At 40.6% G+C, this 17,009-nt stretch overlaps 1 protein-coding gene across 2 annotated transcripts in view; it reads right to left on the bottom strand.

The window, feature by feature from the left end:
* LOC126419198 (fatty acyl-CoA reductase 1-like) overlaps nucleotides 1-17,009 on the bottom strand; it is a 147,672-nt gene that overhangs the window by 105,368 nt on the left and 25,295 nt on the right. For both annotated transcript variants that reach the window (XM_050086333.1, XM_050086332.1), the window contains exon 2: nucleotides 9,837-10,067. In XM_050086333.1, coding sequence (XP_049942290.1) covers nucleotides 9,837-10,058 — 222 coding nt within the window. In that variant the 5' untranslated portion in view covers nucleotides 10,059-10,067. The remainder of the gene's footprint in view (nucleotides 1-9,836; nucleotides 10,068-17,009) is intronic.

The following is a 17,009-nucleotide window of genomic DNA, read 5'->3' on the forward strand; positions in this document are numbered from 1 at the left end:
AAAAATGAGCATTAATGGCTTGCTCTTGTCACATGTACTTGGAGGTATAACCAGTCTTTAACGTTGTTCAGTACACCGTTCTAAGTGACTAATAGAAAAGTCAGCACATATACCCATCACACTCTGAATAAATTACCGTGCAAACTAGTATGACCAAACAGATGTAAATAACAGATTTAAATAACTATCGAAAAATCTCATTTCCGCAAGTTACAGACAAAACTGTCAACACGCATCCTCAAAAGAGCTCAGGAGCAGCTCGCTCACAAAACAGGCGAATACCAAGCCGGCTTCCACCGATCGGAATTTTAGAAAACAAACATTCAATTTAGAACAACATTAAAATACAAAGCTATCACAAATAGCCCAATCATACACTACTTTGTGGACTTCAGAAGCCGTATGATTCAGTCGATTGACAGCGCTTTTTTATCGTTCCCGAAGAACTAGGACTCGAGCTGAGAACCCCAAATCTCATCAAAGAAAAAAGTCATCAATGCAATCTAGAAAGCGTAGTCCATGGGTGGGATATCAGAACCATTAGCGACCAGACCGGTGTTTGATATGGCGGCGGTGTGTGTCTTATTCCCCTTAATCTGGTTTTGGTCAAGTCATCCGTAAGTGGGAAAAAGAACTCAAAAACCTAAAGTATTGGAAACCCGTCTGACTTGAAGGACCTAAAAGTCAAATCCAAGTTTCTTGGCTGGCTTTTTCACACGATATTTCAATAGTAGCAGACAACGAAACGTCAGGAATTAAACAGAAACTCTCATTGAATCTACTTGAAGAGGTAGCCTAGAAATATCCTTCCAAAAAATATAAGCACATCTGCTCGAAACATTCTACTCAAAACGTGACCACAGAATATGGAAAAATCTAGAATGTTCGACACTTCAAGTATTTAGATGAAATACAGAGGGAATTCTAAAGGTGGCAGGGGTAAAATACAGGGAGCGAAAGGCTACTTACAATTTGTACAGAAACCAGATGGCAGTTATAAGAGTCGAGGTACATGAAAGGGAAGCAGTTTTTGGGAAGGGGGTAAGACAGGGTTGTAGCGTCTACCCGATGTTATTCAATCTGTATATTGAGCAAGCAGTAAAGGAAACAAAAGAAAAATTCGGAGTAGGTATTAAAATCCATGGAGAACAAATAAAAACTTTAAGGTTCGCCGATGACATTGTAATTCTGTCAGAGACAACAAAGGACTTGGAAGAGCAGTTGAGTGGAGTGGATAGCGTCTTGAAAGGAGGATATAAGATGAACATCAACAAAAGCAAAACGAGGATAATGGAATGTAGTCGAATTAAGTCGGGTGATGCTGAGGGAATTAGATTAGGAAATGAGACACTTAAAGTAGTAAAGGAGTTTTGCTATTTGGGGAGCAAAATAACTGATGATGGTCGAAGTAGAGAGGATATAAAATGTAGACTGGCAATGGCAAGGAAAGCGTTTCTGAAGAAGAGAAATTTGTTAACATCGAGTATAGATTTAAGTGTTAGGAAGTCATTTCTGAAAGTATTTGTATGGAGTGTAGCCATGTATGGAAGTGAAACGTGGACAATAAATAGTTTGGACAAGAAGAGAATAGAAGCTTTTGAAATGTGGTGCTATAGAAGAATGCTGAAGATTAGATGAGTAGATCACATAACTAATGAGGAAATATTGAATAGGATTGGGGAGAAGAGAAGTTTGTGGCACAGCTTGACTAGAAGAAGGGATCGGTTGGTAGGACATGTTCTGAGGCATCAAGGGATCACCAATTTAGTATTGGAGGGCAGCGTTGAGGGTAAAAATCGTAGAGGGAGACCAAGAGATGAATACACTAAGCAGATTCAGAAGGATGTAGGTTGCAGTAGGTACTGGGAGATGAAGAAGCTTGCACAGGATAGAGTAACATGGAGAGCTGCATCAAACCAGTCTCAGGACTGAAGACCACAACAACAACAGCAACAGAGGGAGAAAAAATGGCACAGAAAACTCGGACGGAGAAACTTATGCGAGTTATGGTAAAATGTGCAACATCTACAACAAAAGACGAATGTTCATAAGCCCGAAAATAATAGCCTGTAACACAGTTATCAGTCCTGTAGGCTTGTACACTAACAAAACGGTTACACTTGACAGCAGACATGATGTGGAAGATATCCTAAAAGAAGAACGCGGAATTCTAACAAAGACATTCGTACAGAAAAGAGCAGAAGAACAGAGGACGGTCTCTAAAAACAACATAAAAACTAGCGAATCTCATGGCAGATGTAAGTAAAACATGACTGAAATATTATTAGCACATTAGCATATGTACAGACTCCCCCCCCTCCAAACAAACGCAGTCTCGAAAGTGCGACGTGCACACAACTTAAAGCCATATCTTAGATCCAGGAGGTCAAAATAGATTTAGAAAAATCTCACTTAAATTTACTAGATATCTTCAACAGAAACTTATACAGACTAAAACTTAGCAATTGTGGAGTACTGTCGGAGAATTAAGTCACCACCAGACCAGGGACAAAGTGGCCTGAAGATGGAAAAAGAAACTATGGAGAAAAAATGAGAGCTAATTGGAAACTCTGAAGATTGAAACATAACAGCCTTGAGTTATGTAATAGAGTCCATATGCACCTAAAATAATAATAATAAAACATAGATCAAGTCATAAAGATTTAATCGTCATGAACATAAATAGCTACCAATTTATTATCCAAAATATTTATTGGCAAGCTGTCAGCGACTATCTACATATAGGGTGATGGATAAGTAGCTGGGGGTTTCGGAAGATTCTGCTTCCCGGTGGAGCACATTTACCCTCGCCAGACATTTAGTCCTCATGGTAGATGCTTCACAGTATGGCACTGGCACAATGCTGCCCAGCAATTGCTGAAATGACATTCAACAACCAATTCTATAAAAGACTAAAACTCGCAACAGCTGCTCAGATGAATTATCGTTCAATAGAAAAGGAGACACCGTCTCCTATTACTTATTTTTATATCAAAAAGTTCATTGTTTTCTCATGTGAAAAAATATTATGAGGAGGCTTAAAAAGTAAGCTGCACAGTATTATTAAACGCTGCACTACAATTCAAAGTGATGCAGATACATCTGCTATTTTTCAACGTAGTCTCCAAGTCCCTGTAAATAACGGTTGGAGCTTGTAAGGGGTCTGTAGGCCCTTACTATAACTCTGCACCCGGCACAAGTCGATAGAGCGAACAATCGATTGTGACGTGTTGCGAGAGCGAGTGTCGAGATGCGCCAGAGTGGTTGGCGGGAATGGTGTGTGTGTGGAGGCCATTATTGGAATACAGGGTTTTTAACCGAGAAGGGTGTCACCATCGCTGTGGTTAGACCCCTAAATAATTAATAAATACCGGGAAAGTGATGAAGTATCTTTATAAAAGTGATCAGTGACGTTACTAGCGCCGATATTTAGTTTCGCGTCTACCGCGCCGGTCTAGCCTTGGATTGCAGTGTTGGATGCAGTGATGGATTAGCGTGTGACGACAATAGAAAATGAAGAAAGCCTGTGCTGAGATTAGCCGTAATTAGGTACGTATGACGAAGGCAGTGGCTGTCTCCTTTTTGTGTTTTGAGAAGAATATAACTTCGTAATTAGTAAAACTGTGTTGGTGTTCCTTATTACCATACATTCAGTATTATAGTATTGAACAGGACGAACTGGAAAGTAACAACTTCTGTAGCAGGAATTCCGATTACCAGCCACATTAGGTTCACGGTCATGTTAATAATAAATATTGGGCTGCTATTCGATCAGATCACGTCGGGATAAGAACGGAGGCGTTACAAGCTTTCTACTAATTGTTCAATTTCTAGTGACAGAAATCCGCTCATTGGTCACAGAGTCATTTGAAAATTCCTGTGTGATCGCCCTCATCGTCAAAAAATCTGTGATTTCTGTGAGTGGGCTACAGATTAGCTGGCTGTTTCTCAAGGAGTTCCTTGCGGGGTGGGGGAGTGGCTCTGTACGTAAAAAACAGTATTTCATTTGAGTCCATAGACGTATCACGACACTACACTGAACAGATATTTGAAAGTTGTGCAGCATTAGTTGAATTTAGTGAAACTAAACTTCTAATTGCTGTTGTTTATAGGTCCCCTAACTCCGACTTCAGAGCATTTTTGCTTAAGCTAGAGAGGGTTCTTGATTCACTTTGTAGGAATTACTAGAAAGTAGTTCTCTGTGGTGACTTCAATATTAATTTTGTACATGATTGTGCAAGAAAAAGGATGTTGGTAGATCTCCTAAATTCATATGATCTGATGCAAACTGTGTTTTTACCAACTACAGTGCAGGGGAACAGTAGCACAGTCATAGACAATATTTTTATTCATTCTTCATTACTAGATGGGCATTCTGTTAGTAAAAGGGTGAATGGCCTTTCAGACCATGATGCACAAATTTTAACACTAAAAGTTTTTTGTACTCTAACCAATGTCGTATTTAATTACAAACTACATAGGAAAGTTAATCCAACAGCAATAGAGAGTTTTTCAGAACTTGTCAAGGAACAAGAGTGGCAAGATGTTTATAGTGCTGATAATATAGATGATAAATACAATGCTTTCCATAACACATTTCTCATGCTCTTTGAGAGTTGCTTTCCATTAGAACATTCTAGACGGTGAACTAGTAGTAATGGACAGCCCGGTTGGCTGACTAGTGGGATGAAGAACGAAGCGGGAATTATATCAAAATGTTAGAAGTAGTCACAATCAAGCTACAGTAGCCCATTACAAACAGTATTGTAAGGTGCTTAAAAATGTTATTATCAAGGCAAAAAGTATGTGGTTGCAAATAGAATAGCTAATTCACAGGATAAAATTAAAGCCATATGGTCAGTTGTGAAGGAAGTGTCTGGTCAGCAGCACAAGGTCGATGATATAAAGTCAGTCCGCAGTAAAAATATTTCTGTTACTGATAAATCAGATATATGTACAGTATTTAATAACCGTTTTCTGAGCATTGCTGGTGAATTAAATAAAAATTTAGTATCTACAGGAAATCATATAAATTTCTTAGCACATGCCTTTCCGAGATTGACGTCTTAAATACTCCTCTGTGATACAGACAAGAGGGAGACTGAGACAATAATCAAATCACTGCAGACTAAGGACTCTCATTGTTATGATGGATTGTCTAGTAGAATATTTAAGTTCTGTACTGCATATGTTAGCCCTGTATTTAGCCATATTTGTAATTTTCCCTTTAGGAATGGTCAGTTTCCTGAGCAATTAAAGTACTCAGTAGTAAAGCCGCATTATAAAAAGGGAGAATGGGATAATGTAGATAATTTTAGACCTATTTCTATGCCATCATTGTTTGCAAAAGTTATCGAAAAGGCTGTGTATGTAAGGTTAATTGATCATTTTACATCGCACGATTTGCTATCAAATGTACAGTTCGGCTTTAGAAGTCGTTTGACAACTGAAAATGCTATATTCTCTTTTCTATGCGAGGTACTGGATGGGCTAAACAAAAAGTTTCGAACGCTCGTCGTATTTTTTGATTTAACAAAGGCATTTGACTGTATTGATCACACAATATTAATCCAGAAGTTGGACCATTATGGAATAAGGGGAGTAGCTCACAATTGGTTCACCTCTTACTTTAGCAACAGGCAGCAAAAGGTCATTATTCTCAATGTTGATAACGGCTGTGATGTGGGATCTGAGTGGGGTACTGTCAAGTGGGGGATGCCCAAGGGATCAGTGTTGGGGCTGCTCCTGTTCCTTATTTATATAAATGATATGCCCTCTAGTATTATGGGTAACTCTAAATTATTTCTGTTTACTGATGACACTAGCTTGGTAGTAAAGGATGTTGTGTGCAACATTGACTCGGTTTCAAGTAGAGCAGTACATGACCTCAGTTCATGGCTTATAGAAAATAAACTAACGTTAAATCACAGTAAGACTCAGTTTTTACAGTTCCTAACACACGATTCAACAAAACCTGACGTTTTAATCTCACAGAACGGGCATATGATTAGTGAAAATGAACAGTTCAAATTCCTAGTTGTTCAGATAGATAGTAAGCTATTGTGGAAAGCCCACATTCAGGATCTTGTTCAAAGACTTAATACTGCCATTTTCACTATTCGAACGGTATCGAAAGTGAGTGATATTTCGACACGTAAATTACTTTGCTTATTTTCAGTCACTTATGTCGTATGGTGTTATGTTTCGGGGTAACTCTTCCCATTCTAGAAGGATAATTTTGGCTCAGAAACGGGCGGTTCGGGCAAAAAGTGGTGTGAGTTCACGAACCTCTTGTCGACCTCTTTTCACGAGTCTAGGTATTTTGACATTGGCCTCTCAATATGTATATTCCTTATTGTCGTTACTTGTTACCAATATTAGTTTATTTCCAACAATAAGCAACTTTCACTCGGTTAATACTCGGCAGAAATCAAATCTCCATTTGGATCGGACTTCCTTAACTCTTGTGCTAAAAGGAGTGCAGTATACTGCTGCATCCATTTTCAATAAGCTGTCACTCGAATTAAAAAAAATCTTAGCAGTAATCCACGCGCTTTCAAATCGAAACTGAAGAGTTTCCTCATGGGTCACTCCTCCTATTCTGTAGAGGAGTTCCTTGAAAAATTAAGATGATTCTCAATGTATTGCTGATAGCATTTGCTTAAACTTATGGGCTGATTTTCTTTCAGGGTCATGAACATTTATTTTTATCTGTTATTACTTTTTATGTTGTAAGTTCTTGTACTGACACGTTCCATGACCTTGGAGGTTTACTCCTCAATTTGGTCCTACGGAACTTGACATTTAAATAAATAAATAAATAAAATAAATCTGTGCGGACTTGGTCAAATAGCTGGCACCATTTAACTGTGGCCAGACGCAAAATTGTTTTTGGTTTATATACTGCCAGAAATTCTCAGTGAATCTGTGTTCAATTTCGTCTTTTTCACTTAGGTATTGTGCTGTACCACGTACTTCATCTATGGAGTATGTCTCCAATTGCTGCGCAGTTTTCACTCTCACAGTGTGATGCAGCTGTTACCCACACCCCAGCAGAACTGGGTCAGCAGGGAAAACAGGCATGCTCTCTCTTCTAGGGTTGTGATACTCTCATTGTGCAATGGTCTTAGCGTTGGGTGAAATGTGTAACTTACTTTTGATGTCCCATCGTACATCTGGCCACAGACCATAAGCCACTTATCTTGAAGTTACTCCCCGAGCCAACGCAACAGAGAACAGAGTACACCCTGCATGTTACTCAAGACAGTTTAGATGTTGATTATATCGACAGATGAGGGCTTGATGGACCTTCAGACTAGCACATCATGCTTGCGTCAGCTGTTCAGAGCCCCAACCCCAAACTCCAAAACCAGCATGTTACCTGTTAACATAACTCAGTAGCTAATTTTTATGGTCACAGAAGAAACAGTATGTAGGAGAGACGTTCAAAAGAAAATGTAGGAAACAGCACTGTGGTTATAAGTGAAGTCTTTATTAAAAATAATCACCAGGGACCTGAGCACAACTGTTCCATTGTTTCACGAGCTGGCGGATTACCTGCTCCCAGAATTCCTTTGGTTATGGCAGGAGCGACTCTTCCACTGTGTCCTTCGCTTCGTTATCTCAGTTGGAGCCCTTCCCTCTGAGATTCTTTTTTAGATGGTGTAGCTGCTCCTGCTTGAACTTGGCCACTACACTGTGTGTGACATTGGAGATACGTGGAAGCGCGTTATCGTGCAGCAGAATCGCTCCCTCATTGAGCAGCTGAGGTCTTTTGCTATTGATGGACTTCAGTAGGCTATGGATTGTCTCACAGTACAGGTCACTGTTAATGGTTCTTCCGTGCTCGAGGAATTTGATGGGTATTGGACCTCAGACGTCGAAAAAAGTGGCGAACTTCACCTTGCCTGCTGATGGCATAGCTTTGAATCTGTCAGGGGGGACGGCGGCGGGGGCGGTGGACGGGGGCGGAGGGGGGCGGCGGGGGTGATACAGACGTACAACCACGCCAGATCTTGCATTCACACCCCTAGATGTCTCACTACATTATCGCAAAGTAACATTTCTGAATTTCAACCAGTTTGGTTGTTACGACGTTTCCTACCTTTTCATTTGAAGGCTCTTTATACTTTGACTACACTGAAGTCTCAGATCCTCGCATTCAGGGGGATATCAAGAAGAAAGGCATTGTCAAGGTGTGATGTGTATCATTTCGACAGTGTATCAAAGTTGAAAGCACAGTAGGAGGCCAGAACATTCAAATGAAACTGAAGCTGATAATGTCAACCTCTGAGGAACCTCACTTTTATAGATCCACCCCTGTACACGACCATACCCTGACCAAAATGCCGCATGGCCGCAGGCTGTGTGCAATTTCCAATCTTTTACACCAGCCCATACTACCTACTGCATGGGCCCTGTAACCTGGAATCATAGATATGGACAAACACCAGATTTGACCTGTGGTCATCACTGGTCGTAGCAGGAATCAAATGTTTGAAATAGCAACTGGGCAAGAGCACCTTGTGGTGCATCAAAATCAGCTGTGGCTGTGATTGGGAAATGACAGCCATGATGGATTTATCTGATACTACATTGTTTGGCCTCAAGTGCCCATTTGAGGCTGTCAAAATTACTGACGGTGTTCCCGGAAGTCCCAGGTTGGGACCACTACCCTCCATATGTCAACACATTACCCATTGAAGCTCCTCACGTGCACTGCGACTACCTCTCACATAATATGTCCACCACATTCTATGGGCTATGAAGCAACTATGGAGTTGAAACTGCTACCATCAGCTGTGAACTATGAGGCGCCTATGAAGGTCATACTGTTGCCACCAGCTGTGGAAGCCGCATTCCCATCTGGGGACCAAGTCACTGGTATCATGTCCACAACAACAATCGTCACAGAGCAGTTGACAGTGACAACCATCTCCTCTGCCCCATACTTGACTGGTCCTGATTCCCCTGCAGACACTAGTGGCCCTTCAGGCTAGTTAGAGGGAGGAAGAATGAAATATCCACAGCACAGGCGATATGAAGGCTGACTCAGAGAAAGGGGCTGATTGTACAGTTTCTTGTTCTGACTCCAACTGCTGAAACCAGAAGCATCATGGTAAGAATGTCACTTGGAGATGAGTAGTAACCCTCGAATGTGAATAAATACTCAGAATAGTTGGTAGATATACTAGTTTGTAATTTGATATTAAAGTCATAGATATGTGGATTACCGAATATAGCTAATACCTCGTTTTCTGAACTTTGACATTGATTCTGGAACGCCTTTGGATGTCTGGTTTTCATATAAGACGATTCTCTATTTTCTTCATTATAATGATTTAGGCTCACATTATATGTAGACGTAAGGTTCACTTTCTCTTCAATTCCATCTATCGACCTAGTATCGATCTCATTTTCCATGTTCAATATAGTTCACAGTACTTACTTCCCTAGCTTAGTGTCAAGCTACGACAAATGAGAACTGGAATTATTGGCTACGCCAAATAAGCACTGAAATTATTAATACCTCCGTAAACAGACCATGCTAAGTCCGTACCTCCGACATCGCTGGGTTTGCAGAGCATGCCAAGACAGTGACCTCTTTGTTTCCCAAATACGCTGCATGTCTCATCAGCAGAATTTCTTTTCAAAAAATGCAACACTAAATGGCGTAATTGGCTTAGTAGAGAAATTGTTCCAGAGACTTAGCTGTTGCTGACGCATCTTTTGATGGGAAACGCCTCTGCTCCCAGGGCGCTAACATCCTCGACTTAGAGACAAATGTCGCAACACAATGTTGGCTTGAACTAGCCCGGCCCGTCTGCATGACTTACAACGTCTGAGGTGTAGGCCTCGAGCCTCGCGTGTGGGTCCTGTCCGCGCTTGGGCCGCACCAGCAGGTAGAGGGTGCCGACGTCTGGGCAGCACCGCAGCAGCTTCTCCACAATGGCCTTGCCCAGGAAGCCGGTGGCCCCGGTCACCAGCGCCGACCTGCCGGCGAACCACTGGGCCACCTGGGAACCTGAGTCGGTGCCCTCTCCTTCCACTGTACGCATTGCTGACACCTGCCACAAAGAAAATTCTCATCACTTGCAGTCGGAAGCGAGAATTTTCATACAGTGTGTTTCAGATAGGTATTTTTCTCACTAAGATACAAAATAATAAGTGAAAGCAATATTTATTAATATAGTTAAACAGTATAGCTATGTCAGTTTTGAATCACCTTATTCACATTGTTAACATTACATAACCTAGGTCACTGACCTTCACAGATAGTCATTGACCTATCGACGATGTCATCAACGCATGTCTCATTTTTGATGACGCAGTGAGTTTGAGGTCATATGGCACACTAATATTTTCGATGAACCCATCGAGAGATGAATGTAGAATATTGGAAATATTGGTACGACATTTAAAAAATATATTAGAGTTGATAGTGGGCAGTAAATTTAAAGACAAACACACACACACACACACACACACACACACACACACACAATCAAAAAATTACTGTATTTCCACATCTGTAATAGTTTCCAAAATTACACAAGCATCTAAACTATTATCTAATAAGTAAGTTTCTCTCTATCATGCTTTGTGCTAAATACGTTACTGCCCCATCAGTAAATTTCTTATCTCTGTATCGTACTGTAGTAAAATGTGTGTATGAAATTTCACTTATCCCTATCTCTCTGTAATCGTTACTTGAACGAGGCATCAACATTAATTTACAAAGGGAAATGGGAAAACACAACAAAAACACCCTAGGCGTAAATTTTATTTGAATTTTCAAACAATAAATCATATTATCGCTGACACACTGAAATCATAGTTAACGTGTCAGCACGTGTTTTAAGTCGGAGTACAGAAAAACTTTTATTATACAAAAACGTTAATTTTCTTCCATATTCAAAAAGAATGCCCAATGCTCTCACTGAAGTCGTCTGCAAAATCTCGCAGATGGCAGTCGTGCGACCACTGTTCCAAGAACTTCACATTTAACTCAGGAGTTACTGGCTCATATTTGTCGACACATATTTTGATCAGAGTGCAGGAAGTGAGGGAAGCCCTTCTCAACATGATGCACGTTATATTTTGGCAACAGGTCTAGTCTTTAGTACACTTCACTTCCTCGAAGCCCTTCACGATGACACATGACTCATGTGGAATAACTGAGCGTATACAACTCACCATCACTTACAAAGATACACTAGCTGAGACCATCCTCTGAAGGGGGTGATTTTTCCATCAACCATTTTGCTGAAGTTATATCCAACTCGTAGTACGGCTTTTTGCACTGTAGAATACGACTACCAGAGACTACTTCGTGAACCTTCCCACATCCGAAATGAAATTTTCTTCATAATATATCTATTGTCTGTGGTGCAGAATCTTTGACATTCAGAAACCATTCAGGAATTTCACACTATAGGAAAACGGCTTTTTCCTTGAATTGTTACAAGTAATTGACAGTGAAGCCTGACATTGTCAAGGAGGACACGGCGGTCTTAATGCGGTTTATTAAATAAAGAATTTTTTTAAAGCGAAGAGCTTTTAGCGCCTAGGCGAACATTTCCCTATCATAATGAAAGTCGACAACTGTTTCGGATGCCATCTGCAATCCAATTCAGACTGGTAATATTTGGACGAAACGTAGTCTAAGAAAAATATGTACAATCAAGCAGAATACAAGACACTGCACAAAGTCTGAGCAAAAGTAATGGAGAGCCAATTCTAAAGTCAAAGCGAACATTTGATAAATCCACTTAACAGTGCAGTGCAAAATATGTTAATGCTTATAAGATATCATATCGATCAGAATGTGAAAAAGCGGTGAATACGCATTGGAAAACATCATTAGCTGTGGTCGTGCAATAACATGCATTTGTAACTACCAAAATATGACCGTGAGCAAGCCAAGTTGTAAGCGAGTCGAAAGAATTGAAGACCAGGATCTCAAAAACCTTAACTCCACATTCAAATGAATTGAAAAATTATAAAGATAACAATGGCGCAATGTCGTCTCATCTGGACGAATATTTTACCTTTCATTGCGTTGTGGTCTTCAATCCAGAGACTGGTTTGATGCAGCTCTTCATGCTACCCTATCTTGTGCAAGCTTCTTCATCTCCGAGTAACTACTGCAACTTACGTCCTACACCTGCTTAGTGTATTCATGCCTTCATCTCCCTCTACGATTTTTATCCTACACTCTTCCCTCCAATACTAAGCTGGTGATCCCTTAATGCATAACAACGTGCCCTAACAACCAGTCCCTTCTTCTAATGAGGTTGTGCCACAAATTACTTTTCTCCCCAATTCTATTCAATACCTCCTCATTAGTTTCGTGATCTAAAAATCTAATCTTCAGCATTCTTCTGTAGCACCACATTTCGAAAGCTTCTATTCTCTTCTTATCTAAACTATTTATCGCCCATGTTTCACTTCCATACATTGCTACACTCCATACAAATACTTTCAGAAACGACTTCCTGACACTTAAATCTGTACTCGATGTTACCAGATTCCTCTTCTTCAGAAACGCATTCTTGCCATTGCAGTCTACATTTTATATCCTCTCTACTTTGATCATCATCAGTTATTTTACTCCCCGAATAACAAAACTAATTACCTCAGCATCACCTGATTTAATTCGACTACATTCAATTTTCCTGGTTTCCTTTTGTTGATGTTCATCTTATATCCTCCTTTCAAGACACTGTCCATTCCGTTCAACTGCTCTTCCAGGTCTTTTGCCGTCTCTGCCAGAATTACAATGTCATCGGCAAACCTCAAAGGTTTTATTACTTCTTCATGGAATTTAATCCCTTCTCCAAATATTTCTTTTGTTTCCTTTATTGTTTGGTTAATATACAGATTGTATGACATTGGGGATAGGCCACAACCCTGTCCCACTCCCTTCCCAACCACTCCTTCCCTTTCATGCCCCTGGACTCTTATAACTGCCCTCTGGTATTAGTAAAAATTTTAAATAGCCTTTCGCTCCCTGTATACTAACTCCTGCCACCTTAAGAATTTGAAAGAGAGTTTTCCAGTCAACATTGTCAAAAGCTTTCTCTAAGTTTGCAAATCCTAAAAACGTAGGTTTGCCTTTCCCTAATCTATCTCCTAAGATAAGACGAAGCGTCAGTATTGCCTCGCCTATTGCAACATCTCTACGAAATCCAAACTGATCTTCCCCGAGGTCGGCTTCTACTAGTTTTTCCATTCGTCTGTAAGGAATTCGCGTTAGTATTTTGCAGCCGTGACTTATTAAACTGATAGTTCGGTAAATTTCACATGTCTCAACACCTGGTTTCTTTGGGATTGGAATTATTATATTCTTCTTGAAGTCTGAGGGTATTTCGTCTGTCTCATACATCTTTCTCTCCAGATGGTAGAGTTTTGTCAGGACTGGCTCTCCCAAGGCCGTCAGTAGTTCTAATGGAATGTTGTCTACTCCCGGGGCCTTGTTTCGACTCAGGTCTTTCAGTGCTCTGTCAAACTCTTCATGCAGTATCGTATCTCCCACTTCATCTTCATCTACATCTACATCCTCTTCCATTTCCATAATATTGTCCTCAAGTACATCGCCCTTGTATAGATCCTCTATATACTTCTTCCACCTTTCTGCTTTCCCTTCTTTGCTTAGAACTGGGTTTCCATCTGAGCTCTTGATATTCATACAAGTGGTTTTCTTTTCTCCAAAGGTCTCTTTAGTATTCCTGTAGGCAGTATCTATCTTACCCCTAGTGAGATAAGCCTCTAGATCCTTACATTTGTCCTCCAGCCATCCCTGCTTAGCCATTTTGCACTTCCTGTCGATCTCATTTTTGAGACGTTTGTATTCCTTTTTGCCTGCTTCACTTACTGCATTTTGACTATCTGAATAATTTCTTTTATTTCATCATAAATTTCTTCAATTTCTTCGTCATCTGAAGAGCTAGTTGGCATATAAACTTGTACTACTGTAGTACGCGTGGGCTTCGTGTCTATCTTGGCCACAATAATGCGTTCACTATGCTGTTTGTAGTAGATTACTCGCATTCCTATTTTTTATTCATTATTAAACCTACTCCTGCATTACCCCTGTTTGCCTTTGTATTTATAACCTTGTATTCGCCTGACCAAAAGTCTTGTTCCTCCTGGCACCGAAGTTCCCTAATTCCTACTATATCTAACTTTAACCTATCCATTTCCCTTTTTAAATTTTCTAACCTACCTGCCCTATTAAGGGATCTGACATTCCACGCTTCGATCCGTAGAACGCCAGTTTTGTTTCTCCTGATAACGGCGTCCTCTTGAGTAGTCCCCACCCGGAGATCCGAAAGTGGGACTATTTTACCTCCGGAATATTTTACCCAAGTGGACGCCATCATCATTAATCATACCGTAAAGCTGCATGCCCTCGGGAAAAATTACGGCTGTAGTTTCCCCTTGCTTTCAACCGTTCGCAGTACCAGCACAGCAAGGCCGTTTTGGTTAGTGTTACAAGGCCAGATCAGTCAATCATCCAGACTGTTGCCCCTGCAACTACTGGAAAGGCTGCTGCCCCTCTTCAGGAACCACACGTTTGTCTGGCCTCTCAACAGATACCCCTCCATTGTGGTTGCACCTACGGTACGGCTATCTGTATCGGTGATGCACGCAAGCCTACCCACCCACCAACGGCAAGGTCCATGGTTCATGGGGGGAAGTAGACATCCCTGCTTAGCCATTTGCACTTCCTATCGATATCATTTTTGAGTCGTTTGTATTCCTTTTCGCTTGCTCCATTTACTGCATTTTTAGATTTCCTCCTTTCATCAATTAAACTCAGTACCCCTTCTGTTACCCAAGGATTTCTACTAGCCTTCGCCTTTTTACCGACTTGACCCTCTGCTGCCTTCACTGCTACCCATTCTTCTTTACTGTATTTATTTCCCCCGTTCTTGTCAATCGTATCCTAATGCTCTCTCTAAAACTCTCTACAACCCACAGGTTCTTTCATTTTATCCAGGTCCCAGCTCCTTAAATCCTCACCTTCTGCAGTTTATTCAGTTTTAGTCGACAGTTCATAACCAATAAATTGTGGTCAGAGAAACGTTTTACGTTTGAAACCTAGTTCCTAAATCTCTGTCTTACCATTCTATAATCTACTTGAAACCTTCCAGTGTCTCCAGGGGTCTTCCATATATACAACTTCTTTCATGATGCTTAAACCAAGTGTTGCCTATGATGAAGCAGGACGAGTAAGGTAACATATTACTCCCTCCCCCCCCCCCCCCCCCCCCACACACACACACATCTCTCATATTGACCAGAGAAATTAATCAGAGAAATTAGAGCAAATACAGAGGGTAACCGTTGCTGCATCTGTTCCTGGAGGTCTTCACGTTGTTCGCTTGCCAGTAAATCATCGCCAGCATATAGGAGAGACCAAGCGTGAGGGACTGTGAGTCGTATTCACTGTCTCCATACAGGGGATAAACAGTAGAGGTGCTCATGGGAAGATTGTCGCAATTTGAGAAGTTCACGGACAGCAGTCTGTTGTCCAAGTATTGTAGGAGTGCGATTTCCGAGGCGCCGCACCCACATTCCACAGCCGTACCATCGTCCACTGGAGACCGCAGCCACAGCAGCAGTAGTATGGTGAGATCGCTCCTGCTTCGGCCTGCGTTACGAGCAGCGTTAAACAACTGGATCACGTGCAATTGCTGTTTCCACTGAGGTTTCGCGATGCTTTGGGGTGTAGTGATTCTTCTTATTTTTCGTTTTGTGTCGATGTCAGTCGGTCAGCCAATTTATGAGAGACTGCGTTTTGTACCGATTGTGACACAATTCACTGCCAATCCCAGCTAGGATGGTAATTTGTAAATGGTTCATTTGTTTCTTTATTCAGCATCGGCCTGAAGCTGATAATAAATTTATTGATTCAGTAGAGCTTTTACTTTCAGTAGTTTGATCCTGAATTAACCTTTTGCTTTATTTTATTTCCTTGTAATTGTCTGATATCATTGAACCCCCTAAGTGTTCGTTATGGTTCATGTTTGGAATTGAAAATAGGTGTGATTTATCGTCAAAACTACCACTGCAGATTAATTAGGGGTGACAGGGCGACACTGAAATCTAACATTATCGAACACACGCAAAATCCGGACAAACAACAGGTGGTGTGTTACAATATTACCCTATACTCAGGGGTGACCCAAACCCTTACCTTTTTTTCCACTTAACTTCCCTGATCCCAACTATATCTAGACTGTGCCTTAGTACTTCGCTTTTCAGATTTTCTAGCTTCCCTATCATGTTCAAACTTCTGACATTCCACACACTGAGTCATAGATTGTTGTCCTCTCGCTGGCTATTCAATCTTTTTCTCTTTGTCACCTCCCTGGTGCTCGTCTCCTCCGAGAGTTCTGAATGGGAGACTAGTTCAGAATCTTTTGCCAATGGAGATATTGTTATGGTACTTTTTTGTTTCAGCTCACATGTCCTGCTTATACATATTATTTGTCTTTAATGCAGGGGTTTCCATTTCCTTCTGCATCCTTATTCCATTGATCAGCTACATCAACTAAAACCATTATATAATCTATATATAAACCATGTATAAAACCAATAAATAATACAATATAGATTTTGTTTCACTTTCATTTCTTTAGAAAGTTCATATATTTCGTGATTTATTTACTAAACTTACAATGACACATTTAAATTTTTGAATGCAATATTTTTCATAGTTATTGTTCATTTAAGCAATATTTGTCATTAATGCTTCGATTTTATTAAACCTACCAGGGCTCTTCGTTGAACAATGATCATAATTTTTTATGGTCATAATTTTCCCCAGTAGAATTTAATCTTACCATATTCTGTTAGCTTAATATGCCGAACTATAGTTCGCGTCATGTAGGATGGCCGTCCTTTTTTCAGCCGTTCTGTGCATCCACCACCATTAACTGCTAGCAGCCAATAAGATTCATTCTCTTACCGAGTGGATAGCCGTGAGTTACAAACTAGAC

This window comes from Schistocerca serialis, chromosome 9 (assembly GCF_023864345.2).
Source record: "Schistocerca serialis cubense isolate TAMUIC-IGC-003099 chromosome 9, iqSchSeri2.2, whole genome shotgun sequence".
Lineage (NCBI taxonomy): Eukaryota > Metazoa > Arthropoda > Insecta > Orthoptera > Acrididae > Schistocerca > Schistocerca serialis.